Source organism: Phycodurus eques, chromosome 11 (assembly GCF_024500275.1).
Source record: "Phycodurus eques isolate BA_2022a chromosome 11, UOR_Pequ_1.1, whole genome shotgun sequence".
Lineage (NCBI taxonomy): Eukaryota > Metazoa > Chordata > Actinopteri > Syngnathiformes > Syngnathidae > Phycodurus > Phycodurus eques.
In genome coordinates this window covers 23376894-23404417 of record NC_084535.1, presented here as the reverse complement: position 1 = coordinate 23404417, position 27524 = coordinate 23376894, and the positions used below count along the sequence as shown (strand labels likewise).

General features: G+C 40.3%; 1 protein-coding gene across 1 annotated transcript; it reads right to left on the bottom strand.

Moving 5' to 3' along the window:
- Nucleotides 1-565: 565 nt before the first annotated feature.
- On the bottom strand, nt 566-15019 carry LOC133410033 (opioid growth factor receptor-like protein 1). Its single transcript, XM_061690756.1, has 7 exons — nt 14387-15019; nt 10343-10429; nt 9442-9520; nt 9160-9238; nt 8926-8992; nt 8563-8708; nt 566-3976 (listed from the first exon to the last, which is right to left on the bottom strand). The coding sequence occupies exons 1-7, from the start codon at nt 14570-14572 to the stop codon at nt 3427-3429; spliced, it is 1194 nt and encodes a 397-aa protein (XP_061546740.1). The 5' UTR covers nt 14573-15019; the 3' UTR covers nt 566-3426.
- Nucleotides 15020-27524: the final 12505 nt, after the last annotated feature.

Genomic DNA, 27524 nt, shown 5'->3' with positions numbered 1-27524 from the left:
GCACTGGTATAATTGGAGTTAGATAAATATTTGGACAATTTCAGACTATTCATGCCTTTATCTTGATAAATTACTCCAATTGATTTGAAATGAAACAATACAAATGTGATTGAAGAATAGATTTTGATCTTTATTCTTGGAAGTTTGACAAAAATATGGAATTTATGATCTTGGAATGGATTAAGTCCTGTATCATTCCATAATGAGAAAAAAGCCAAATTTATAAATGATTGATCGTGCCAAAAACTCTGTTAACAACTGTTGAACGTGTTCAGACAATTGCCAATTAATTGTTTTAGGAAGATACAATTAATGTTTGTAAGTTTGGCAGGTCTGGATAAAAGTATTTTTTCTTAGAATAAAAAATCATTTTTATCATTTTGGAAATGAGCTCTTCACTTGTTCAACTTGATTTTCATCCAGGTTGTGCAAAATATAGTCAATCTTACAATTATACTCACTTTGTCTTAAGCTCTTGTAAGTTCTAAATATATTTTTGTGTAACCTCTTAAAATCCAAAGGCTACATTTCTGAAATAAACACAAGCTAACTTTTCAACCACAAGCCCAATTTTTATTTCATATTATGTGCATTCATTTTACATTATTGTATAAGCTTACTAATACTGTAAAGTCCAGGAAGTAAGTACGAATATAATAATAGTGAACCACGGAACAATAGTATTGATTAAATGAGCCCAATACAATGTTTATGAGATATATTCCTTTACTTTAGCAAGATAATGACTCATACTGAAGAGGACTATATTGAAATAGATCATTAAAATTCTATACAAAAACAGTTTACAAGAAGTGATTGGGAAGTTCTATCCTTTCAGACACCAATAAACTACAAAAGAGGCACTTAATAGTATTACACAAACTCTCACATCCACATATACAGCATAGGTAATGCATCCATCCATCCATTTTCTTTACCGCTTATCCTAACTAGGGTCATATCCACATAAACAGTATAGATAATACATACAGTATGCAAAAAAGTGAACCAGTTTAGCCCATGTGAACACATTTCACCTGAAACGTTTTTTTTTTTTTTTTTTTTTTACAATTTTATCAAATGCATGGCTGTGGTCCGCCAGCCAGCAGGAAGAACACTACGGGAAGTCAATAAAGGCGTCATCTTTACAAACACTAGCATCTGCCAAATTATATTTAAAAATGAATTTGCTAAGGCCTGTCTGGCTGAGCAAAAGACACTCTTCCTGCGGTGCTCTGTCTTATTTGTAGTAAAACCCAAAAAACAGTGATCTTGCCAACCTTATGCAGAATATACAGTACATTTAGACACTCAACAGAGCCTAGGATATAAGACTACTATTTTCACTCTGGTATAAGGCGTTGCTCACGTAAAACAAATAAAATAAGAATTAAGTCTGTTAAGTTTTTAGTGCATGTTCATAATAGAGTATGGAAGACTCACATTTATGGGCTCATAGTTTACATACAATTCACTATCACAGTCAGTTTGTCATTTAGCCTTGCTGAAAACTACCTATGTGTATATTCACTCTTGAAATGGACATATATTAACTATAAATATGTGAATCCTGCAAAGTATAGCTTGCACTTGTATATACAGCTGTCTTGAAAGTATATCGGCATTTTGAAGTAATCTTACAGCGCTTTTAACGGGAAGACACAGATTGTCCAAAAAAAAAAACAAAAAAAAAAGTTCAGCACACATATTATTCAACTGTTATTTTTTAGCCAGTTGGGGAGTCCAAGTGCACCGTTTGCCTCAACAGATCTGAATGTCACATGTTCTCCTCTTTGCTACTTTACAAAGGGCCACACTGGAAATAAAATAAATGTAGAATTACAGAAAAAAAAAAAAACTGGAGTATCAAATGGGAAAAAGTTCTGTTACGAGGGTAAAATGTACGATGTAAAACAACAATGTAAGGATGGTTGGAATCTGTGCTCGCAGCAGTTCTGATTGTTTACGCTCATTCTACAACTTTATTCTCATAACATTCCAACTATTCTCTTGTAGTAATACTTTCTTATTGTAAATCTGAACTTATTGATATTGTTTGGATACAGAATTGTACGACTTTATTTGCATAATCTATTTTATTTTCAATGCAGCCCTCACACGCCATATTAGCCACAACACATGACAGACTGTAGATTTTAAAAGTACAATTGAAACTCCTCCAGTAGCAGACTTGACTTTTCTATTCAGGCAAAAAAAAAAAAGATACTGTCTATAGTCTTTGACAAAACAGAGAAACACTATTGATAATGTGTTTGTAATTAATATTTAGAGGTACTGTACAGCATACTTGACATATGAGTGTCATTATTAAGGATCTGTAAATAGTTTATGGTTACAAATTTGGTGGTTAACCCTTGTTTATTAGTTGGTTATTTAATGAATAGATAATTATGTAATGTATAATTGTAATTCGTAACAAATTTACCTACCAACTATTTTCAATCATAAAAACAATAGTAGATCCTGTAAGCCATGTACTCAAATTTTGATCTTGCGGAGATATTAAGTTTTAGATTAATCAAGACCGGAACGTGGAAAGTTTCATGAGCCGCAAAAATACATTTGGCCATTTTTGTGTCATTGACCTGCAGTTATTTATTGCATTAATCTGTTTAGAATGAAAGTAGCTAACTCGCTAAAAATGCATGGCCGATCTTAAAAGGCTATATAAATACCAGTGAGCCACATTAATCTGTCTTTACTAGTAGGTGTGCAATGTCTTTACAAGTAAGAAAAAATATAAGTTTCAACTTGCACCTACTATTTTAACAGGTCTCAGGGACAAAACCTGAGTTTCACATTACCGGTACTCTAAAATATACAGAATGGATAAAGTATTGCTATATGTTCTTAGCCTACTCAGGTTTGTTGTTTTACTGAGTTTTAAAAGTAAGAATAGAAAGGTTCTCCCTGAAATCCCGCTTCACACGTTGTTATACAAAGTAGGCTTTGTCCAGGTTCATTCTGGTCCCTACCGTGGCTCCACGTTCAGGATTTGATTAACTGTATCGATGGCAAGCACCTGCTTCAGGAGTGCTCCAAAACATCAGAAATCAAGTCGGCTAAAGCTCCAAATCACCAAAAGATATAAGGGCATCTTCAGTCTTGTGTTCAAATGTCCCTGATTTCGGCCTGAACAGGTTCACATGGTTGGGGTATTCAGTCCATAACATTTAGTTTTTCTTGTCCTGTCCTCGCTAACATTCTTGAGTACAGCTTAAATTAATCAACAGCAAATACTTTATGTCTTTATCATAAGCCCTTAGGATATTCTACTATAACTAATAATGATAAATACAATAATCTACAGTATGTCTTAGTTTTATCTTTAATAATATGGGGTCCTAAAAAGCTACAGAACAAGCAGCTTTTTCTTCACGTTAATGCCTGTATGTCTACTTTACCTTACAAAGGAACAACCTCGCTGTAATCATTCCTCCCTAGCATCATAATAAGTGCTCCCTCCAGTCCATCCATGTTGGAGCCCAGTGGTGTGTATCCATTCGGGCTCTCTCCAGCCACGTCGCGGCATACCGCAGCATCGTGAAAAGACACAAGGGTCCCGCTACATGCAGAGGAAGGGATGAAGTTCATCTCCTCCCTCCTCTGTGGTTCCGGTGTGGGAGCAGGTGCTCGGATCCCGCTGCTGCCAGCCCCCACACTAGCACCAACATCTCCGCTTCTAGGTTTGAATCTCTTAGGTGGCGGACCCCAGAGGAAGGCGTGAGCAGGCCTGTAATGTTGGCGGGCGTAGCGCAGCAGCCGTCTGCGGGCGGCTGGCCGACGGATGGTGTATACAAAGTATTCCAGGATGCTGTGTTGCATGTTGGGAAGTGTGTTGTGGTGTAGCGACTCCTCCAAGAACAGGCGGACCAATGGAGCTTTGAAGGCCTCGTAGCCGAGCTCGCCCAGCGACTTCAGAATGCGGGTAATGCGCAGGTAGTTGTGCTGTGACCTTCACAAAAGAGCGACACAAAGACTATTGCATGAGTCCATGTTTTTCGTTCTTGCATTACATGAATAACAGGGGCAATTCTGGATTTGGAGCAGGGGGGACCACAAAACTGGTCCGGGGTGGGGGAGACTATTTTTGGTTGGTAAAATTTTCAAAAGAGGGACAGAAATATTGTAGAAGTAGCAGCAGTAATAAAAGTAGGGGCAGCCATAATTGAAAAAATAAATAAAAATAAATAAAAAAATGAAATTCTGAATACTGTACTGTACTTCCAAAGGTATTAGACCAGTGACATGGTCCAACATGAACAATTACCTGGGGCCACTATGGGACTATAGTTTACATGGAGACTTTTTTTTCATTCAGATTGAAATCAATCCGAATGAAGACCTCTGGTCAACTGTTTACATATGGCGTGATCTTTTCCAATCGTGTGCTCCATTTAATCAGAACAGCTGTGTGACGTGCGCAGATCGACGTAGATGTCACGGCATTTATCAAGATGGAGGTGCGTCATCTATTTTGCACAGTAGTTGGGATTGGTTGGCTTGATAAAAACAAGTTACAAATACCATCCTTTCTCGTGTATAATGCGCATTTTATCCCCCAAAAAATTGTCAAAAGTCAATAGTGCGCATTATACATAGGTATAGGGGCGAATGGGGGGGGGGGGAACTTTCACATTTTATAAATGTATGCCGCCATCTAGTGGTTATGAAAAAGCTGTACACTTTCATTCCCACATGACAGGGGTACGTATGACTGCATATATGTACAGTTGTGCTCATAAATTTACATACAATGGCAGAATTTGTGAAATATTGTTTTTTTTAAATATGACTGACTGAACAACAATCATCATTCATTTCTTTATGGTTATGTTTTGTTTAATGATAATGCTTTTCTGAAATGCTTGGGTAATCAAACATATCAGCACAACTGTGTGTTTTCTAATTTACAAAAAGGTAGGGCTGTTAATTTCAAAATAAGAGCAAGTGAATAAAAACAGGAGTAGGTGTTCAAATAAAGTGCTAAACTTCAGAATAATTATTTGAAAAAAAAAAAACTAACAAAATACAGATAGTTCATGTTTTGATCATATGGGTAGAAGCAAAACCATGCATTGTAAGAATGAATTATATAATGGTAGAAGGGTTTTCCACAATTTTGAGGTCAACTTTGGGGGTGCGTATTATACATGGGTGCGCATTATACACGAGAAATTACGCTAGTTAAAAACAACATCTCCGTGGCATACGAGCTCTGGTCGGAAGCCGCCATATTAACCTGCGTAAACGATGACGTCACTGCGCATTTACGTCAAGACAGAGCATGCGCAGACTGCGCATCCCGGCACAATTCCGATTCACAGTTTACAATGACGAAAATGTTGTTCTGATCGCTTTGGCAAAAAGGAGAATTCGACCCTGGGAAACCTAATGAAATTCCATTCGGATTTGGCCTGTTTATTGCGATTGAGTTGTTTAAATTTTCATTCAGATTGGGCTTCTAAATATAATCGGAATTGACGGCTCCATGTTAACCCCCCTTATGTCAGGCCACCACATAGTTTACAGATTTTTGGTTCTTTAATATTTAATATTTTGAGTTTTATCCACTTAAATCGATCAAGCCATTTTATCACATTGCGTGCATTTTTTGCACATCAGGTTAAATCCTTCCCACTAGGAAGAGCTTTAACAAGATATAAAGCCCGGAAAAACTAAATATCGGCGTCTAGATCTGTACTTTGCCACTTTCACAGTCAGCTAGCTGAACTAGTACTGCTTGCTTTTTACAAAGGAGAGAGTGTGGACATTTTGAGGGGCTTCCTCGATCACCCGCATTCAATGAAGCGTGGTTCAATGCGCGCTGTGACATGAGCGAACATTGCTCATGTCACAGCGCGCTTATCTGGTTCATCCACAGGTACATTATGACCAGTGATGCCGGTAGCGTGTTACTCCAAAATTCCGCCGCTTTTTTTCCTTTGATTTTAGCGTTTTTATGATCGTGAGTGGCCAAAATCAAAATCAGGATTAAATTTCAATTAATCGCCCAATCTTAACCAGCAAAATATGAGGTAGGATGAGGGGCGGAGCTGACTTGCATGAGACAGCCAGCCACTAAAGTTCAAAGATGTTGAGACAGAAAGAAAAATGGTACATAAATATGCATGTCATTTTTTATTCTTGGGGTATTTTGATGAAAGCATGTCACAGACATGTTATTAAAAGCGTTATAAAAGCTGACATAACGAGAAGAATGATGTTTTTTTCCAGTTTTATGCCCCCCGTCTGTGGAACAGCCTGCCGGAGCACATCAGTACGCAGAGAACGTTCATGTTTTCAAGAAGAGGCTCAAGAATCACCTTTTTAACTTAGCTTTTAACTAATATTTAATTTACCTTTTAACGTACATTAGAACTGTTTTATTTTGTTGTTTTCAATGTTTTAGTATTATTTATCGTATTTTATCTTTATTTCTATGGTATTTTTTACAGTCTTAGGTCTTCATTGTACGTTTGGGTTTTATGTAGTGTGTGTTTTTATGTATGTTTATAATTATTTTAGTATCTTTCAGTCTTTCCTCAGAGGGAGCCCTCTGCACTGGGAGCCAGAAAAGACCGTGGCCATGGTCCTGTCTCATGGGGTCCTCAGTCGCCATATGTGGCTCCCCTTGCGCCACTACACTGGGGCTCCATGCTGGTGTCCCGTGGCCGCGGTCTGCTGTCTCCTCTTAGTGCAGACGCCTACCTAAGATGCGTTTCCCACTTGCTTTCTCTGTTCCGAGCCATAGGTCATTGCATTATATTCTTAGTTTTTAACTCTGTGAGAGTGTGTTTGTGCGTGCGCACGTGGAATTGAATTTAACTTTGTCTAGCACTTTGAGATGCACATCACTGTATGAAAAGTACTACTTCTACTATAAGTAAGGTTTGATATGATTTGATAAATTGTGGGGGGGAAATGCTTGATATGGTATGTCTCCTTTAAGGTTCAAGGTTCAGGTTGCGCAGGAAGTAGAGATGCTGGTGAGCTTTCTTGGCCAGTGATGAGGTGTTGCTGGTCCAGGAGAGGTCCACAGTTATGTGCACTCCCAGGAACTTGATGCTGCCCACTCTCTCCACCGCAGCACCATTGACGTTCAGGCGAGCATGCTGGGAGTGCGCTCTCCTGAAGTCCACAACAATCTCCTTGGGTTTTTCCACATTTAGGGAGAGTGGAGAGAGGTTGGAGCTGTATGTCAGTGTGCAGTCATAGGTCAGCAGGGTGAAGAGAAGGGGACTCGACACACAACCTTGAGGGGCCCCCCGTGTTCAGAGTGATGGTGCTAGATGTGTTGCTGCCGATCCGTACTGCCTGCGGTCTCCCTGTCAAAAAGTGCACCAGCCAGTTGCACATCAAAGTGTTGAGCCCCAGCTGGTCCAATTTGTAGATCAATTGTTGAGGGATGATGTTATTGTTATTGAATGCTGCGCTAAGGTCTATGAACAGCAGTGTGACATATGAGTCCTTAGAGTCCGGGTGTTTGAGGGCAGAGTGGAGGGCGGTGGAGACGACGTCATCGGTTGACCAGTTGGACCGATATGCAAACTGAAAGGGGTCCAAGGAGTGGGGTTGGGAGGACTTCATGTTGTGCATGAGTAGTCGCTCGAGGCACTTTATCAGGATGGGAGTGAGTGCTACCGGACGGTAGTCATTGAGGCAGGAGGGAGACGACTTCTTCGGTACCGGGATGATGGTGGTGGCTTTGAAGCACGTGTGGACAGCACCCTGACTCAAGGAGGTGTTAAAGATGTCCGTGAAGACATCTGTGAGTTCAGCTGCACAGTCCCTCAGAACGCGACCAGGTATGTTATCTGGGCCCGGGGCTTTTCGTGTGTTGATCCTGTCGAGAGATCTTTTCACGCAGTCCCGGGTCAGTGTCAGCACTTGGTCACCGGGGGGGGTGGAGTCTTGTGTGCAGGAGTGCTGTTGTGTGCCTCAAAGCGAGCAAATAAGTCATCTAGCTCATTTAGTAGGGAGGTGGAGCTGTCACGGGTCTGTGGTGAGGGTTTATAGTCCGTAATGTAGAATTGCAATCTAAATTGTACAGTTTAGATTACATTGGTCTCCTGAGGGGAATTGATTACCATTTGTTCGATTCTGTGTTGGGAATAACATGCTTCATGGGTTTTCTCCGGGTACTCCGGTTTCCTCCCACATTCCATGATAAGTGTAATTAAGACTAAATTGTCCGTAGGTATTCATGTGAGAGGGAATGGTTGTTTGTTTGCCCTGCGATTGACTGGCAACCAGTACAGGTTGTACCCACCTCTTGCCCAAAGTCAGCTGGAATAGCCGCCAGCACACCAAAACAATACTTTGATAATTTTTTTTTTTTTTTCAATTTTTCTGGCTATTTTATGCTCTTTACTTAGAGATCCTATTGACTTTGCAACATGTCCTGCATTAGAGACAATTGCTTCATCTACACAACAGTGTTTCCACCAGGTATAGTTGCATATTACAGAAACGTCCCGAAAGTGCAGTCAGATCCATCGTGTAGATTATGTTATAATGTGAAATCATTTGTGCACTTACTCATTAAGGTGATGGAAGCGCTCCTGCCAGTTGGAAGAACGAGCAACATTTCCGCTCTTGTCAAGTAGTTTGATGCCATAAAAGTCCAACATCAAGGAATAAGCTGCCAAGAACCTCCGCTTGGCTTCTCGAGTGCTTTGGAATTCCTGAGGAGTGAATAATGACAGTTAAAAATGGTAATTTACATTTCTGTCTACATATCAACCAATATAACCATATTAATATTCATGATCGTCATCATATCACTCACACAGGGAGATACTTTGGAAGACTTTTGTTTCTTATGAATTCCTTGAGCAATACAAAACCGTAGACATACTGCTCATACATAATGTGTTGTGTGTGTGCATGTGTGTGTCTTACTTTAATCTCATCCTGAGTCAATTCATGTGCGTAGAAGTTTAGCCCTTGTTCTCGTAATGGGAACAGCCTTCCACCCAACAATTAAAGAAAAAAAAAAAGAACATTTGTTCATAAACAAAGTACAGAATCTCAGGATGACTGTCATTAATTCCAACTTTTCTGTGGAGTTAACAATTTCAATTGGTGCCACACATATGGAAAATTACTGACTGTAAAATATGAAGTGTGTCTTACCACTGAATGTAGGTGTGATTGTGCTCCAGCTTGTCATAGTCACCCTTCCACCTTGTCAAAATCTCTTCTATATAGATACCTAAAAAGACAGTGTACATTATAATCAGAAATGGACATTTAGCTGGATGTGTGGAATCACTTCACTAATCTGCCGGTCTTTCCAAAGCAAACACAACCTTTCGCCAAATAAAACACAATAATGCCTGAGCCAACATCGCCCCTCTATATACAGTCAATAGGTCTTCTGCACATAGTGTATGTGGATATGTGTGTCTGTCTCACCATCGGGTACGAGTGGGATCTTGTTAAGGTAGAAACGCAGGTTACGGTACTCGCTGGGTTGCCGGGACTTTTTGTAATTCTGCACACACAACAACAACAAAAAGTCAAAAAGTGAAGAAATAAATTTGAGAGGGGTACTTTTGAGAGAGATAAAAGTTCTCCTCAAAAAACATACCGAAAATGTACCAAACCGTGACCCAAAAACCAAGGTACGGACCATACCATGGTTTACCTCTACCTTCCCACCTCTCATATATATATACACACGTGTGTGTGTGTGTGTGTGTGTGTGTATATATATATATATATATATATAAAGAGAGAGAGAGAGAGAGAGAGAGAGAGAGAGAGAGAGAGAGAGAGAGAGAGAGAGAGAGAGAGAGAGAGAGAGAGACACACACACACACACACACACACACATACTGTGTGGCTGGATGTAGCGTCATACCCAAGGTAATTTTTGTTGTGAAGCTCACGTGCATTTTGTCCACAGATTCTCCACGCTTCGCTTGTTAGATATGAAATTCTAAATATAGTTAAGAATTATTGTTACACCGTGTACTTTTTTTGTGAAACATTATGTGCTATGACATGGCATTTTTGATTGGCTGTTACATCTGCGACGTTGTGACACCGTTCACCTGCGATTCAAAGTTCCAATCACAGTGAAACTAGAGGCCAGCAGTCACCCACTCATGAAAACTAGTCACAGAACCCCACACACTGCGCAACAATTCAGTCCAGTTCATCCATATCCTCCTTGTGTTCAGACTTTTGCACATCTGTATGTACACTTACAGTGTATTGTGCGACATACAGTAGTTGTGTTGCGTATCTACATTCTAAAACAACCAAAAACAAAGCAACATATTCTCATTGCTGTGTTTGTGTCTGCATTTACCGGATAGCAGTGGCGGTATTTGTACAAGTCTCTGGCAGCATAAAAACTCCTCTTCATCTTTGGAAGAAACTCTGGAGAGTCAGTCAGCTGCAGGAGGAAGAAAAAGAAAAATGCAATAGAATCGTATAAAAGAAGATAATCCAGTTTCTGGGCGAATAAATGAATGACATTTATCGCGATCACAAATCTGGATAAATTTCCCGTCAATCACAGTGGTCTGATCTGTTTGTATTTCCTCAGTCAAACATGTCAGAAATGTGTGTGACAAGAGCCAGTCAGAGTCGACATTTTCCTGCTTAACTTCTGTTTGCAAACTGCGCCTCTTCGGCTTGCCCGCTCCACAGTGAGACGTCTGAGCCTTCCTCCCACGGAGGAGCCCGCAGCCCCCCCTTGCCCCAACTCCGCCACGGCGAGTTCCCCTTTCAGGCTGTCCGTTGAAAACAGAGTTTCTCCAAAAAGTACCACCATAAAATACAAGCGTCATCACAATCATTCACTAATTTATGTCAACACACGTAAGTGCTGTTACATATGTGCTAATGCTAGGTAGCATTAGCTGTTCAGCAAAACAGCAATCATTCGTGTCATCTGTCATATTGTTTTAAATATGACCATGAGGAGTATTGTGGGCAGAAGACTTTTGAGTTGAGTATTCAGTCCTGCTAATTTTTAGATCATTAAATGTATTGTGGATTGTATTATATTTTACTCTGAAACTATGTAATTGGTATTGTTATTCAAAATGATGCAAATTTGCAAGTAGAAAATGTTTTAACACCATATTAAGTATGATATTTTGACATTTATAATATTCACATTTTAAAAGGGACTAGCGGGGTTGGCACTGGGGTATGAAAATTGCTGTGATTGCAATTCAGCATGCGATTTTTGGTGGTAAGTTTGTTGTATTTGGCATTATTCACTAAATACAAGAAATAAATCATTATGTACGATGACCAACACAACATTGGATACAGCCACTACAGACAATAAACAACTCTTTCCAGCAGGCCAGAACTAAATCCATCCATCCATTTTCTGAGCCACTTCTCCTCACTAGGGTCGCGGGCGTGCCGGAGCCTATCCCAGCTATCATCGGGCAGGAGGCGGTGTACACCCTGAACTGGGTGCCAGCCAATCGCAGGGCACACATAAACAAACACTAAATGTGATGAATTCATATGAATAATAACATCTTTTTTATAATATTGAATTGTGATTCGTGGCTCGTGCATTGATGAAGAAGGTGGCTACCTGGCTGCGAGAATTAATGACAATTGCAGGACACATTGACCATCGCCATTTCAAATGTAGATCGAGATATGCTTCAAGCAGCGGCTTTGCTACCACGCAGCTGGCAAAGCCCATTAGCCTGTCTGCTTAGCCAGCAGCAGCTGGATCGAAATGTTTCACGAAGCGAGGGAGAAAAAAACTAAACCATGAACACCGCTCACACACACCAGAATGAGCGTGCTCACTTCAGCTTCTATCAGGCAGCTTTTGACATGGGTGATTTTGAATCACCAGCATGGCTGACGTGGGCAGTATTCGCTTTTCCACATCCTGTTTCAAATAGCCATTGGCGAGTTCATGGATGAGGCTTGCAAAGATGTGGCACTCACCTGGTGTGTTTGTATAATTTTTAATCAATGACACCATAATAAATTAGCCATTTTTCAGCTAGCTGTTGTTCACACGCGATAGCTGTTGTTCATATGATAGTGCAATGATATATGACAGCAATATAAACTAAAATACCAATTTGAACAAAGCAGTGTTTGGAAACTACTACTACTAACAGCTACAATATATAAAATATGAGTTCATAGTGTCACTTTAGTAAATTCCTTTGTCCACACAGACTATGCAGTGTCTCCAGTTGTTTTTTTCCCCCCCAAAGGTTGTCATTTTGGAGGTGGGGGGAGTCCTCCCGACAACGACAATATATAAAATATGACTGATTACTACCACTTTATAGTATTGTACATTAATTTTTCCACAACAGCTATGGAGTGAAGTTGGTTTCCACTTCTGCCTCTGACATCACACCAACACGGTGGCACGTCGATTTTGGCGATGAAAAGAGGGTGTTCCAAATGCAATTAGTTATTTAGCAACTGCTCCAAAATGGATTGGTATTATTGGAAAAGACTGCCATTTTCATTTTATTCAGCAAAAAATACATAAAATCAACTTGTGAGTGAAATATGGACCATTAAGACCCCATACTTCCTTAAAAGCATCTTTATTGTTTATTATGGGTCTTGCATACCTGCAAAAACACTCAGTCATGATTGTAAATTACTTCGCTGTATTATTTTATATTTGCCTACATTTGTTTTTCTGTTGGTTAAATTTTTTTTTTGTATTTTTCTATGTTCATCTTTTTCAATTTACTTATTCCATAGGCTCCAGCACGCCCGCGACCCAAGTGAGGAGAAGTGGTACAGAAAATGGATGGGTGATATAATTGAGATCGGACAATGTGAAAAAAAATCTATCGTGATCTCTTTATTGTGCCAACTCACTGAGCCCTAGTTTCTACTCAAATGTCAACCAGCTGCAATCATCCATCCATCCATTTTCTGAGCCGCTTCTCCTCACTAGGGTCGCGGGCGTGCTGGAGCCTATCCCAGCTATCATCGGTCAGGAGGCGGGGTACACCCTGAACTGGTTGCCAGCCAATCGCAGGGCACATACAAACAAATAACCATCCACACTCACATTCACACCTATGGGCAATTTTAGAGTTGTCAATTAACATACCATCCATCCATTTTCTGAGCCGCTTCTCCTCACTAGGGTCGCGGGCGTGCTGGAGCCTATCCCAGCTATGATCGGGCAGGAGGCGGGGTACACCCTAAACTGGTTGCCAGCCAATCGCAGGGCACATACAAACAAACAACCATTCCCTCTCACAGTCACACCTACGGGCAAATTAGAGTCTCCAATTAATGCATGTTTTTGGGATGTGGGAGGAAAGCGGAGTGCCCGGAGAAAACCCACGCAGGCACGGGGAGAACATGCAAACTCCACACAGGCGGGGTTGGGGATTGAACACCGGTCCTCAGAACTGTGAGGAAAGACGCTCTAACCAGTCGTCCACTGTGCCGCCCAGCTGCAATCAAATACATAAAATGTAATGTTGTAAGAAAAACACAAGCAGGCCAAACATTATAAATCATGTTTCCTGAGCTCTTGTATTATGGAGTACAGTACCTCTATACCGAACAGCCACAACATTTTGGTTGCCAGCCAAACTATATAGTGTACACTATAGCGTCCACACTATATAGTGTAACGATAACAATACAAGAGCTGTAGCTACAGTTTCACCTTTGATAAGGTAATAAACACTAATTTTTTCAATTCAAGACTGTCAAAGAGATATTGTGCTTGTAGTTTGTGGTGGTGTAAAACTGTAAAAATCATAATGATACCAGAGACCTTTTCCAAATTCATGTCTTTGAGGTACTCAAAATATTAGACACAATTACAGTATATTATAATGCAGTACAGTTCTACACCACTGCAAATTACAAAATGCATATTGTTAAATGCATAGCTCTCAGTGTCAATCAAAACTGAGCATTATTATATTTGCAAAGGAAGAATATTTGGTGCAACATCACATATATAGGAGATCAAGAGTTTGTGCAAGCATTATGTTAAAATCAGTCTTCAACCCCAAAGAAGAAATTCCTTAAGAGACCGTTATGATTTGTTTGAGAGGAATGTAATGTGAACAATTTGGGATTTTTGGTTCATATTGTAATGGGTGCCTGTCGTGTTCGGTTTCGTGTTCAGTACAAGGAAGTGCTACTATGTTATGTTTCCTCTCACGTGAAGCGAATATGTAATGTAGGAAGTTCACAACATGAGTATTGCTGTCAATAAAGAAACGTTTGAATTATTATTATGTTTTAAATATATATGACGTAATATTGAACTGCATTGAAAGATCATATCCCAGTTATTGTTCGTCTTGGTCTGCCGACTCTTTTCTCCCGTGTGCTATCGTCACCTAGCTAAACTCAGCCGTACCTTCGGGGGCGAGTCTCCATTGTTTCCGGCGGCCCACTCGTTCTGCACCGGACTCACGCTGTCGGAGATGCCGCTGTCCTCTTCTCCCGCCGGCTGGTCGCTCTCCGAGTCCGACCCCCACGTCGAGTCGCATTCCTCCACGGTGCTCGGCTCCTTGAGTCGCCAGTTGCCCAACAAATTGCCCATTTAAGATCACGCCGCGGCGGCGCCCGCTCCCTCAGGGGGTTCTCTTCTCCTAATATTACATTTTTAATATTATAATGGGCCAAACTAACATTTGTTTGCAGCTACCGAGCGCCGCCGACTTGCCTTGCATTCTCCCCAGCGTAGAAATGCCAAGGACAAGAAGATTTCAAGCCTAGCAACGAGGATGCGTGTTGATATGTGAGGGTTGGTTATTGCGCTTCATTGCCCAATAGGAAAAGGACTCGACGATCTACAATAAATCAATTTATATTTTATGATGTGTGACTAGTTACTATAGCATTATACATATAAAATAACTTAGTACTTTAGTACTTCCAGATGGGGATTGTGTGTGTGTGTGTGTGTGTGTGTGTGTGTGTGTGTGTGTGTGTGTGTGTGTGTGAGAGAGAGAGAGAGAGAGAGAGAAAGTACATTCGACACACGAAGAAAGCAATTTTGGTACAACTGCAAAAACTAAACTATATTTAAAAAAACTGACACATACAGTAGACAAGATGTTTGTTTCTATTATTATAAGATTAAATAATCCTGACCGGTATTTAACGTGATTATTATTGTTTGTCTTCCCCCCCCCCCCCCTTCAAGACGAAGATGCGATATGTAATCCAGTTTCCTGTTAAGGGATTCCTCTCCATCATCCAGCCTGCTGCTGTGTGTGCCATTAATCACTGCCTGTATACAGTAGCTGTGCAGTAACAGCAGCATCAGGACCGGCGCTGCGTCACGTGACCTTACAGTCAGCCAGTACAGTGACAGAAAACTACTCCTACCCAACCCCCACACCACAAACTCAGATTTTGGCAAATCTAACTCCAATAAAGTGCTCTCTCTCTCTCTCTTTCTCTCTCTCTCTAATTTATTTAAAACACATGTAAAGGCTTCTTGAACCTCAAGTGGTCTCAAAGTCGTTGCCATAGCGTCCATCATCTTGGGGCAGGCTGGTGACTTGACTTTTGTTCAGAAGACAGTCATTAATACCTTCCATGAAGAAGGGACCTCGCTCAAGGTTATTGCTAAAGACTAAATGGCCATGGAATTATTATGTTTGGTTGGCTAGCAAATTCAACAGACCTGAACCATGATGGTGTTGAACGCTGAGCTGAAGTCCACGGACAGGATCCTCGCGTAGGTCCCTGCACTGTCGAGGTGTTCTAGGATGAAGTGCAGTCCCATGTTGACTGCATCATCCGCAGACCTGTTCGCTTGGTAGGAAAACTGCAGGGGGTCCAGCAGGGGACCTGTGACACTCTTGAGGTGGTCCAGCACGAGACGTTCAAAGGACTTCATGACCACATATGTCAAAGCTACAGGCCTGTAGTCATTTAGACTCGAGATTGCAGGTTTCTTGGGGACTGGAATGATGGTGGAGCGTTTGAAACAGGATGGAACTTCGCACAGTTCCAGAGATCTATTGAAGATCTGAGTGAAGACTGGAGCGAGCTGGTCCACGCAGACTTTGAGGCAGGATGGGGACACATGGTCTGGGCCTGCCGCTTTGTTAATCTTTTGTTGTTTGAAGATGCGTCTAACATCCTGTTCATGAATGGTTAAGTCAGAGGTGTGATTGTGGTCGGTGGTGCGGCCGGGTGGGTGTGGGGTTTGAAAGTGCCCTTTTCAAATCTGCAGTAGAAGGTATTCAAGTCGTTGGCTAGTGTGCTATTGTTCCCAGCTTGGGGGGGGATCGTCGCTTGTAATTAGTCAGCGATTGGAATGCATGCATGTTCTCCCCATGCCTGCGTTGGTTTTCTCTGGGCACTCCGGTTTCCTCCCACATCCCAAAAACATGCGTGCGAGGTTGATTGAAGACTCTAAATTGCCTGTAGGTGTGAATGTGAGTGCGAATGGTGTTTGTCTCTATGTGCCACCAAGTCAGCCAAGCGCATATATATATATATATATATATATATATATATATATATATATATATATATATATATATATATACGCCACTGGAAGCGCATAACACCCAACAACGGTTATGCAAAGATTCTTAGATATTTCCACATTCAGTGCCAAAAATTCCAGTTGTTTACAGATGGATTCAGAAAGAACCACTGAGACATCACAATGGCAACACTGTTACCTTTTGTAGGCCTTTTCATACGATAAACATTGTAGCAAAATATATCTTCTCACAAACATATAATTGCTTTATACATGTACATATATTACACTTAGTCACACAGCTACAACACTCGCACAATATATCAACAGAGGGTACGTTGGGAAGTTCACTCTGGGCGCACTCTCTGTGACCTGGAATGTTTAGAAATTCGGGACGTTGTTGGAGTGTGCCATTTGTTACAGGAAGAACTGAAACATTCAATATGGCAGACACACTGACATCCCTGCCCAATGGCCAATACGCTCATTCGTAAATTCAGAGAAAATGGAGTGCACTCGTCTCTAAACACCGCACTCTCAATGCACAGTGAGAGCGTCGGACTGAATTTTTGTACGTACCCATGCACCAAGACGAAGCTAGGATTGATCTGTGACTGCATGACGTCACGGTAGTCTCGACTGTGACCGAAGACTTCTGGGGTCTTTTCTGCCCGGAGCTGATCAAGCTGCATGTGGAAGACCTCAGCGCTGAACGTTCACAAAACTTATTGTTTGACTTTCTTCTTCTTTTCCTTTCGGCTTGTCCCTTTAGGCGTCGCCTCAGCGCGTCATCCTTTTCTATGTAAGCCTATCTCCTGCATCCTCCTCTCGAACACCAACTGCCCTCATGTCTTCCCTCACGACATCCATCAACCTTCTCTTTGGTCTTCCTCTAGCTCTCTTGCCTGGCAGCTCCATCCTCATCATCCTTCTACCAATATACTCACTATTTCTCCTCTGGATGTGTCAAACCATCAAAGTCTGCTCTCTCTAACTTTGTCTCCAAAACATCAAGCCTCGGCTGCCCCTGTGATGAGCTCATTTCTAAAACAAACAAACAATCATCCGCACTCACATTCACATTCACACCTACGGGCAATTTAGAGTCTCCAATTAATGCATGTTTTTGGGATGTGGGAGGAAACCGGAGTGCCCAGAGAAAACCCACGCAGGCACCCGGAGAACATGCAAACTCCACAAAGGCAGGGCCGGGGATTGAACCCGGGTCCTCAGAACTGTGAGGCTGACGCTCTAACCAGTCGGCCACCGTGCCGCCCTGTTTGACTTTGTATTTTCAAATAAATTCTTCAACTTTCATCCAGCGTGATCATTGAATAATCACCTCGACCAAAATAAAAGAACAGGGAATTAGAGGTTTGGGCCGCAGCCTTCCTTTGTTGTTTTTACCTTTAACAGTAGCCTGGTAGTACTAGCTGCTGCAGGGCTGGTGGGGCTGGTAGCTGGCTGGTGCAGGGCTGGTGGGTCTGGTAGCTGGCTGCTGGAGAGTTAGTAGAAGCTAGTTGGTGTAGGGCTAGTGAGTTCTAGAAATGGTCCAGACTTCAAACAAGCCAGACACAGCAAAGCCTCAACTTGGCCTCAAACAGTCTTAAGATAAACTGATACTAAAGTATCTAAAATGTAAGTCCCAGAAACCTCAGACTAGAGAGACTGAGAATAACTTCCAAGACATCCACATTCAACACAATCAGCAAACTCTGCTTCAGAACATTTCTGCTGAAAAGAGTTTTAAAATGTAGAGACACGGGAAGATGTCATTTGAAAGGTGAGATAATTACAGTACGGAAGTCTAAAATACTAATATATTTAATACTAATATATTTAATACTCGTCTAAATACAAATAATACAACTGCTGGAAAGGTTCAGAACTGTTCCCAGTTTTCTCCATTTGGGGATAACTACTCTGACTAGGGTTTGCTGGAATCCCAAAGCCTTGGAAATCCATATTGTTAGTTTTCAATTACATCTTGTTTCTCATTTGCTCTAATTGAACATTTACATCAAACATGCAGTACAAAAAAAATGTACAATACTGTAACTGTTATCCCACACTGAACCAATATGCACTGCCGGTCCAGAAAGGAGTAGGAAGAAGTCAAACTTCTTTTACTGTTACCCCTTTACCATTACCCATAAAGAAGTGTTAGCCGAAATACATACACAACCGATAAAAAGTTCTTTTTTGTAGAATTCTTGAAGCACAGTGTAGTTCCTCAGAACAGCATTGACAGCTTGGTGCCGTGACAGCCATCACACTTCGTTCAGAGGCCTGAATGACAGTGTCAGTCTTCTTCATCAAGAATCTTTGCTAGGTCCTCCAATTTGCCCATCTTCACCGTGGACCGAGAGAAAGTAGAATACACAGTTCTAAGAAGAGTTTCCACAACTCGCATTAAAGGTACATTTTTCCAGGCATCATCAATCCCCAAGTCCTGAGCCACACAATGTTGTTCAGTTAGGTGTGGTATTTGGGTCTTTAAGAAAGCCGCAACTCCGTTGTGTTTTCCTAGCATTACTGAGGCACCAGTAATGGAGGTCAACATCACCATTCTCTGCATGTCCAGTGCATGTTTGGAGTAAAACTGAGTCATTGCCTGCAAAATATCCTGAGCAGTGCAAGCTGTCAGTTGAATGATGCCGCCAAACACAGTTTTATGGTTAACATCATTTTCCTCCCTGTATTAAATATATAGGAGTAGTATTTTGTGTACTGATATGTCTGTGCTCTAATCTACTATCAAGGTATGCCAGGGTACATTTTTAACACTGCACATAGTCTCGTTCAGCACTGTTTAATTGATTGAGTTCACAAATTCAAAGGCATAGTTTTTACTTCGCCAGCTTTCTTGTATACTTGCATACTTTGCCATGTGATCGTGTATTTGTTTAACTGACAGCATTGATGCATTCATTTCGATAGCAAGTAAAATATTGTCAATGAGAACTTTAACTTGCTCGGGGGTCAGATTTTGCTTTGTGTGACAGCTCGTTCTTTTTCTCTCTGTCTTTTGCTCTCTCCCGCAATAATGTACTGATCCACTGTCCCATCTTGAGTCTTCGTACAATTCCAACAGCTTTCAAATGAAATTTCTGCTGAATATGATGCTTGAGGTAGTCCAATCTCCATTCTGTCCACATTTTCCCCCCCAAAAACTCACTTGCTACATTGGCTTCGCTGCATGTTTTGCAGAGTACACCTTTCTCACTTGAAAAGGAAAAAAATATCACCCAGTTTCATCGCTTGTCCTTCTATTTGCACGTACTCCGACAGCCATTCCATCTTAAAAGAACCGCATGTATTTTTCACTTTGGCTTGATGAGTGGATGTGTTGCTGCCCGTTCATTTCGCCATGATAAGGGGTTAGCGTTTGTATCTCTTAACTCCGCCACACTGTTGTTAGCTCGCTAACCTGCACGGCGCATATGGGCAGGGCACATATACAAGCATTGTCAATGCTATAATTGGCTGCGTAGCATAAGTGAACCGTATCGTATCATTGGCTGGGCACCTGTAGCTCACTGAGTTACATTGCAAAATGGTACAGAAAACAATATTATTGGTCTAATTAATTAGATTATATCAGGTGTAAAATCAGACATTATTTAAAACATTTCTGTTGAATTTAATTTTTTTTGCGCGACATAGATTTTCTTGTACGCTGAGTATGTCCTAGCAGTGCGCGATTGCGCAGGCGCGCAGCTTAGAGGGATCGTTGGCACCCAGGAACCTCCAATCTCTGCCGCCCTGCTGAGCCCGTCTGTGTACACAAGACATCTAAGGGAGGCCTGAGCCACTGATCAAAAGGAGAAGCACAGGAAACCTGACTTCTCACACAGACGCTAAATTAATTACCAGCCAGTCTGAAGAATCTCATTATCAAAGCTGAGGCACAGGACACTGGTTTCTCACGCAGATGCTAAGTTAATTAACTTTTACCCACAGCCGGTCTGAAGACTGTCACTGACAAAGACGTGTCTCTGCTCAGCCACAAAGTATTTTCTCTGAGGGACCATTTGGCCCTTCTGTTCTGGGCCAGTTGAAGGAGCACAAGTGACACCCACTGGCTATTGAGAGATACTGCAAAATGTTCTCACCGAATGTTTCTGCTTTAATATTTCAAGAACCTTGCATGAATGCCCCCAGTGTCTACTACCACACCAATGTCACTAGTGATTGTATTTCTCCGAATTTGAATGTCTGCTGGTTACATTTGTTTGGCAACCGAATATGCTTGTGTTCATCTCAAAACGAACACAGAAATGTTATACAAACAGTAAGTGTTATTAGCCACTACATAAGGTCGAAACACTAATTGCATAGATTAAACAGTGCGTGTAAACAGTGTATTAGTTGGGAATCATTGTTATTTTATTACACTGGTTTTAAGCCACAAATCATCCTAACATGAAATGCGATTCTAGAGGCATGGTCTGCCTTCCGTTTGGTCAAAAGGGGCCGGCCTCGCTCTCTGAGGCCCATAAAAGGCCGAAGCTCCTCTGTCCTGGGCTCTCTGGCTCCGGCTCTCTCTCTCTCGTTTTTCAACTGCCGAAGCTCCACCTCAGCCTGGGAACCCCACCAGTCACCACGAGGTGGGTGAGGCTGAAAGAGACTGAACTTCCCCCCCGCGCTGCCAAGCGTGGACCGCGGGAAGCACCTGCCAACTCCCCGAAGCTACCCTTTTTGGGTGTGTGTTTACAGACAAGGCTCCGTTGGGAAGGAATTGTGGTGCAAGTTTTTCCCTGACCGCGTGGCAAACAATACCACTGCAAGCGCGCCGGCCATCCTGCACCTGAAGTGCGTCTTTTTCTTTTTCCTTTCTTCTTTTTTTCTTCAAACCATCCCTTGTGAGTGCTCTTGCCAATTACCTGAAAGGTTGGCCCGCCTCCCTGAATTGGTCTACGCAATGTAAGTCCAACATGCTGTTACTAAATACCCATTAGTGCATATTTGGGTCAAAGAAATAACAGTCACAGAGATTCACAACTCTCGTACAATCACCGCGCATTCTCATTCCTTTACCAATGTTAGTCTGTCCTTTGTTTTGCTTTCCTCTGCATTGTTCCCCTGTAGATTCCCCTGTTAGATTTCATTCAATTATATATAAAATTCCACTACCTGTATCGTAGACGTGGTGCCCTTTACGAGACAAAAATAGTTTGATTTGTGAAGTTAAAAATGTAAATTGGACTAACCCGGAAGTGAACGCAGGTGTTTACCTTCGACAGATTTATTGAAATAAATTATGTTTTATCCAAATGCCAATACACGCTAAACAATCTATCTATCTGTTGTTACGTTCCGGGGCTAGGGAAAAACTAGAACCTAACGGGATCTGATTCTTACCTTCTTCCCACTCCCAAGTAAGGCCAATGCCACCGATTCATACGGTTTACAATGTTTATTACAACTTCAGAGGGAGAAATATGCCAAAACAATAAACAAAATGGAACCAAACAACTCTGTCTGTCTGTGCTCAAAATAAAAATGAAAGACACAATCTTACCTCACTCCTAACCCAACACAAGAGAAAAAGAGATGAACAAAAATGGCTTCCCACCACTACCAATAGACAATGACAGTTACAAAACTGGTGGCAGGCCATGTTGGAAGGGGAAGATCAGGAAACCCACCGTACTGCAATCATCTGCTAATTCAAAAGACTTCTGGTCCCTCCTTGGCCAATCACCTGGTGGGAATCAAGTTAATGCAGCCAATCAGCAGGTCCCACCTGTTCACAATCAGGCCACACATATCCCTGCACCCACATTCACACCAAAGGGGAACAATCTCTCAAGAAAGAACAATACAACATAAAACCAGAAAACATGATCGTAACACTATCTATCTATCTAGCTATCCTAAAATAAATAAATGTCCCAAGAAAAAAAACATTTTTTTTCAGTAGCGTGTATGAGAGCGTTTGAGATTGATGTGTGAAAGGATCAGAGGATATTTTTTAATGTATTTCAATATGGTGTGTGAATGGATGTGACATACAGTATGTTTATGCAAACATATTTGACCTGGATGTGTACACGGGGTTGATGTGTGTGTGTGTGTGTGAGAATGCAATTTGTGTGTGTGTGTGTGTGTGTGTGAGCGGCTATTTATCGTATTTGAAAATGAAGTTTTTTTTTTTTTTTTTTTTTACTCCTTTTTGGGTATGTCAAAATAAAACAGACATAACCTAACCATAACAAAGTAATTACCTAAGTACAATAGTAAACCTAACCCACGCAGCAATGTTACATAGCAATATACTGTATCGTGTATACATAGATATTTATAATGTATATATGTCATGTACTTGTCGATTATTGTGTTACAATAATGCCTTTCCTAATTGAGTTAATACTGTATGTAGGCCAATCAGAAGCAGTGTACTGTATGATGCAGCGCTAGAGTCGTTTACTCAGAGTTAGACGCCATTAACCGAATACGGACACTGCCAAATAAATGTGCCTTTTGGACTAAAATGCAAACAGATGTGTGTTTACTCCTGGACTCAAGACAAGAGTTTCAACACCGTTGCATTACAATATGAAATGTACAGTGTATGTTGCTGACAGGATGGCCGGATTGAGGCATATTGACACGTTGGAGAGACTATGTCTCCTGGCTGGCCTGGGAATGCCTCAGGATCCCCCTGGAAGACCTGGATGAAGTGGCTGGGGAGAGGAAAGTCTGGGTTTGATTGCTATTGCTATGGCTATTGATTGCACAGGAACATAGTACATTTATAAAGGACATCTCATCTCAAACTCATTGTACTTAGTGCATCGTGACAATAAAAATGCATTCTTTTATTTTCATTATATTACATTAAATATGTTATATACATCAGAATCAGAATCATCTTTATTTGCCAAGTAAAGATGATTCTGATTCTGATTCTGATATATCAAATATTATATTTGATAATAAATTATGATTTTGATTATGATTGATTATTATGATTTTATATTAGTATAATACTATTTTAATTTTAATTATATTTTATATCGATAAAAATGCATTTTATTATACGACCAGTTGGATATAAAACACAATTACTGTATATACAATATACATAAGTAGGATGTCCTGCTCCAGCTTTCCACATTGGTGGTCCTTGTCTTAGAAATTGTTGAAGACCCCTAATACAGACCATGAAAAAAATTAGATTGGTTATCGGTATCGGCTTGGAGAAGCAGCAAGTTATCAGTTATCGGTGGCAAAAAAACACTTATCGTGCATCCCTATTTACAAGGTACGTAGAATAGCCAGACGGCACATTCGCAAACCTAAAAAAGAAGGATTAGCAATGCCAGACTGTTTGACATACTACTGGGCCTCGCATAACTGATTTATAACTTACTGCTTTGGTAAAAATGCGCATAGGTGCTCTTTTACTTTCTCCCTTGCCAATTAAAAAAGAACACTGTATCACGACAATGTTATAATCCATAATACTATATGTATGTTCAAACAAATTAGATTAAACATTAAAATCAAGTCCCTATCTGTTGTTTTTCCCACTTTCAAGCCATCAATCCGAGACCAAACATTTAAAATTTGGAAACAAGCTGGCATCCACAGAATTAGTGACCTGTATCTCAAGGGGTTATTTTCCTCATTTAGGCAGATCCCCTGAAAATATAGGCTTCTAGGCTTTGATTTTGACTTTTTCCCCCCTAAGGTATGTGTTGTCATTGGTTCATTATGACCTCTGCTAATAATCTGAAATGCTCTTGTAAGCGAATAATTTTTGATTTATTTATACATAAGAGTGGTGACCCAGTAGGGGAGCACGATGATAGTTTTCCATCTTGAAACTGAAGTTGCCAGCTTTCTCTTCCTCAAGAAGTAAGTCAACGCTGCATAATTTATCCGACAGCTAACTTTTTTTCATTCAGTTTTGTTTGACAGTTTTGTTGTTCTTTGAGTTTTTATATATATATATATACGACGGCTACCTTTGTTGCAATACATGTTTGAAAAACTGAGGGTCTAGAGCGCATTATTCGTTTGGATACAATACACAATATCAGTGTAGTAATTCAGGGAGTAATTCCCACACAGTGTCCCTTTAAAGTACTACATTGCCTTCTTTTTTCTCAGGCAAGATTACATAGTATCTACCCTGAGATCTCACCCACTGAGAAATGTTCTCTGTCAGAGGACACACTCAGCCATAGTTTTTGTGTGTGTCCGTGTCCGAAGCTTCACAGACATTGGGCAGACATTTTTCAAACAATGATTGAACTCCTTCACCAACAGTTGAAACCTTAACCTTTGGCAATTATTCTGGGAATATTTCCTGATATGGTAAATCTGAATGATGTACCGTGATGTTTAAAATTTGCTGTATTGTGACTGCAAAAAAAAAAAAATGCTTCTGGTGCTCTGGAAGAAAAACGACACTCCATCTCAAAGACTCTGAGGACCTAACAAACACGGTTCATTCTCTCTGATAGACTCTCAGCATTTAACAAAATATGGCAACCATTCCCTGATTATCTCCACCTCTAACACCTGTGATAGGGTTGGGAATCTCTGGCACGAGGCCGATTCGATACATATCTAGATACACAGGTTGCGATTCGATTCAAAAACGATATCTCTACCGGTGGAATGATTCGATAAGATTCGATTCAGTAGGGGAGCGATACGATTCTTGATTCGATTCGCTGCAGAAAAAAACGTGCTAGTTAACATTTGCACGTGCTAATCATAAAAAGCCTTGACTTAACTTAACTCAATTCTATAAAATGAAATTTGTCGAACATTATTTTTAAAATACAGTAAAACACCACTTAACCCTGAGCATTGTTGCTTTATGGCAGTGTAAAAAAATAATAAAATATAGATTACTTTACTTAAATATCAAATTATTTATTTAAATAGACCACAACAATTAATTTTGAAGATTTTCTCTCCACAAAATCTGCACAAACAATATTTAAAGACCCATGGGGGTCTCACTCACCGTACCATTCAAGCTAGGGCCGCCACTGCACACAGGGCCCCGGTCTCGACGGCCGACTTGAGATAAGGTACGTAACGTGACGTCGCATTCAAAGTTTACAAATCCTGGGAAACGCTACTTTGCTTTTGCCGTGACCACAAAAGTAGCTTAACTACTGAAAAGCTATTTGATGTTGAAATAGTGACGCTACAGACAAATGTAGTTCAGCTAGTAGTGTCGCTAGTCCCCAGCACTGCTGAGTTTGGTTGTAAACATAACGTTAACTGCGGAGGAAAGCTTTCCGAAATAAAAACCATAAACCTTCAGGCAACCGATTCCGAGTCTTGCGATATCATTTCCACAGGCCTACAACCGATGTATCTAAAGATTCCTGACGGATTTTGTATCGATAACGGAATCTGCTACCGATACAGTTTTATCTCTTGCCTTTACGAACGGATATCTGGTCGCAATCCTATCCTGCAATATACTTTGGGTGTATGTATCGTAAATGACCTATGTATCGGGACAGACGGGCAAAGTGGATAGGTTGTATTGTTGTTTTTGTCTTGATGTTGATATAGTTAATTCTGGATTTTCTTTTTTCCCCTTTTCATTCTGTTTTGCGCTAATATAAAACTAAGTAGATATTTTATTTATAATTGGAATTTGTACTGTACAAATAAAAAACCCGTTTACTAAAAATATCTAAACAAAAAACACCCCTGACTTTAACCATAGTCATTGAGAATTTTCCATTCTCAAGGACAGAAAGCCAAAATCTACATGCAAAAAAATATATAACACTGCAGTACGCCATCAGACTCCTGAATAAATATGTCATAACAACCTGTGAACCACACATATTTATTTATTTTGTAATCCTGCTCATTTGAACGTTTTTGCAATATTTCTGCAACCCACAATACATCAATACTTGAATGCCTGCATCTTTGCACATTATGTTTTTTTTTTTGCACTAGCAAAACTATTACTACTGCCAAACTAGAATACATTGTCCTTTTTAAAAATGATCATTGTTTTAAAATTGTTACTACATACATTTACTTCAGTAGTTATCTTCCGTTATTCAAAACGGTTCCTTTTTTAATCTTTTATATTTTTGGTAGGTGGAGGGAGAAAGTAAGAATGTCAGTGCTACCATTGTTTTTACCGTGCGTATTACGAATCTTTTCCTTCAGGCTTAATAAACCTTGAATTTAAAAAAAAATAATTCTGTAATCAATGGACAGCATATCCTTTGGTATATGGCGCTATCTATTGGTTATAATGAACAGCGCATCTTAAATTCAATGTCATTGTCGGTATGTTCACTTATTATTATTCACTTGTTTTGAGGTTAATTAAGGGACTCTTTGGAGTATATTTGACATAACACACACAGTGTGTGTATATATATATATATATATATATATATATATATATATATATATATATATATATATATATATATATATATATATGTGTATATATATATATATATATATATATATATATATATATATATATACACACACAGAGACTGTATATATACACACTGTATATATACATACACACTGGACGAAATACGAAATTATTCACACACTATATATATATACACACACAGCACAGCTGCTGAAATAAGTATTTAACCCGTCGCCATTTTTCTCATGAAATATATGGTGAAACTGTCACGTCAATATATTGAGTGAGAAAAATGGTGACCTGTTAAATACTTATTTCAGCCGCTGTATGTTGTCATGTTGTTCAATTATCACTCCAAGAAACTTATTTTCAGACACGCTTTCGAGTAGAATTTATCATGATTTTGTCTCAAGACAAGAAAATATTGTTTCACAGAATAACAGGACTATAATGATATCTAAACTACATGTACCTGATAAAGTCTCCAACATGCAGATCGAGTGGCTGTCCACATCACCTGACCTCCAGAAACAAAGTTTTGCACGGTATAATTTTTTTTATGGCTCTTGCAAACGTTTTTATTTTTAACTCACTGAAACTGGTAATGATAGTTGAAGAACAACTTTTTCTGCCTCAGATTACAGCCCTTTCCCA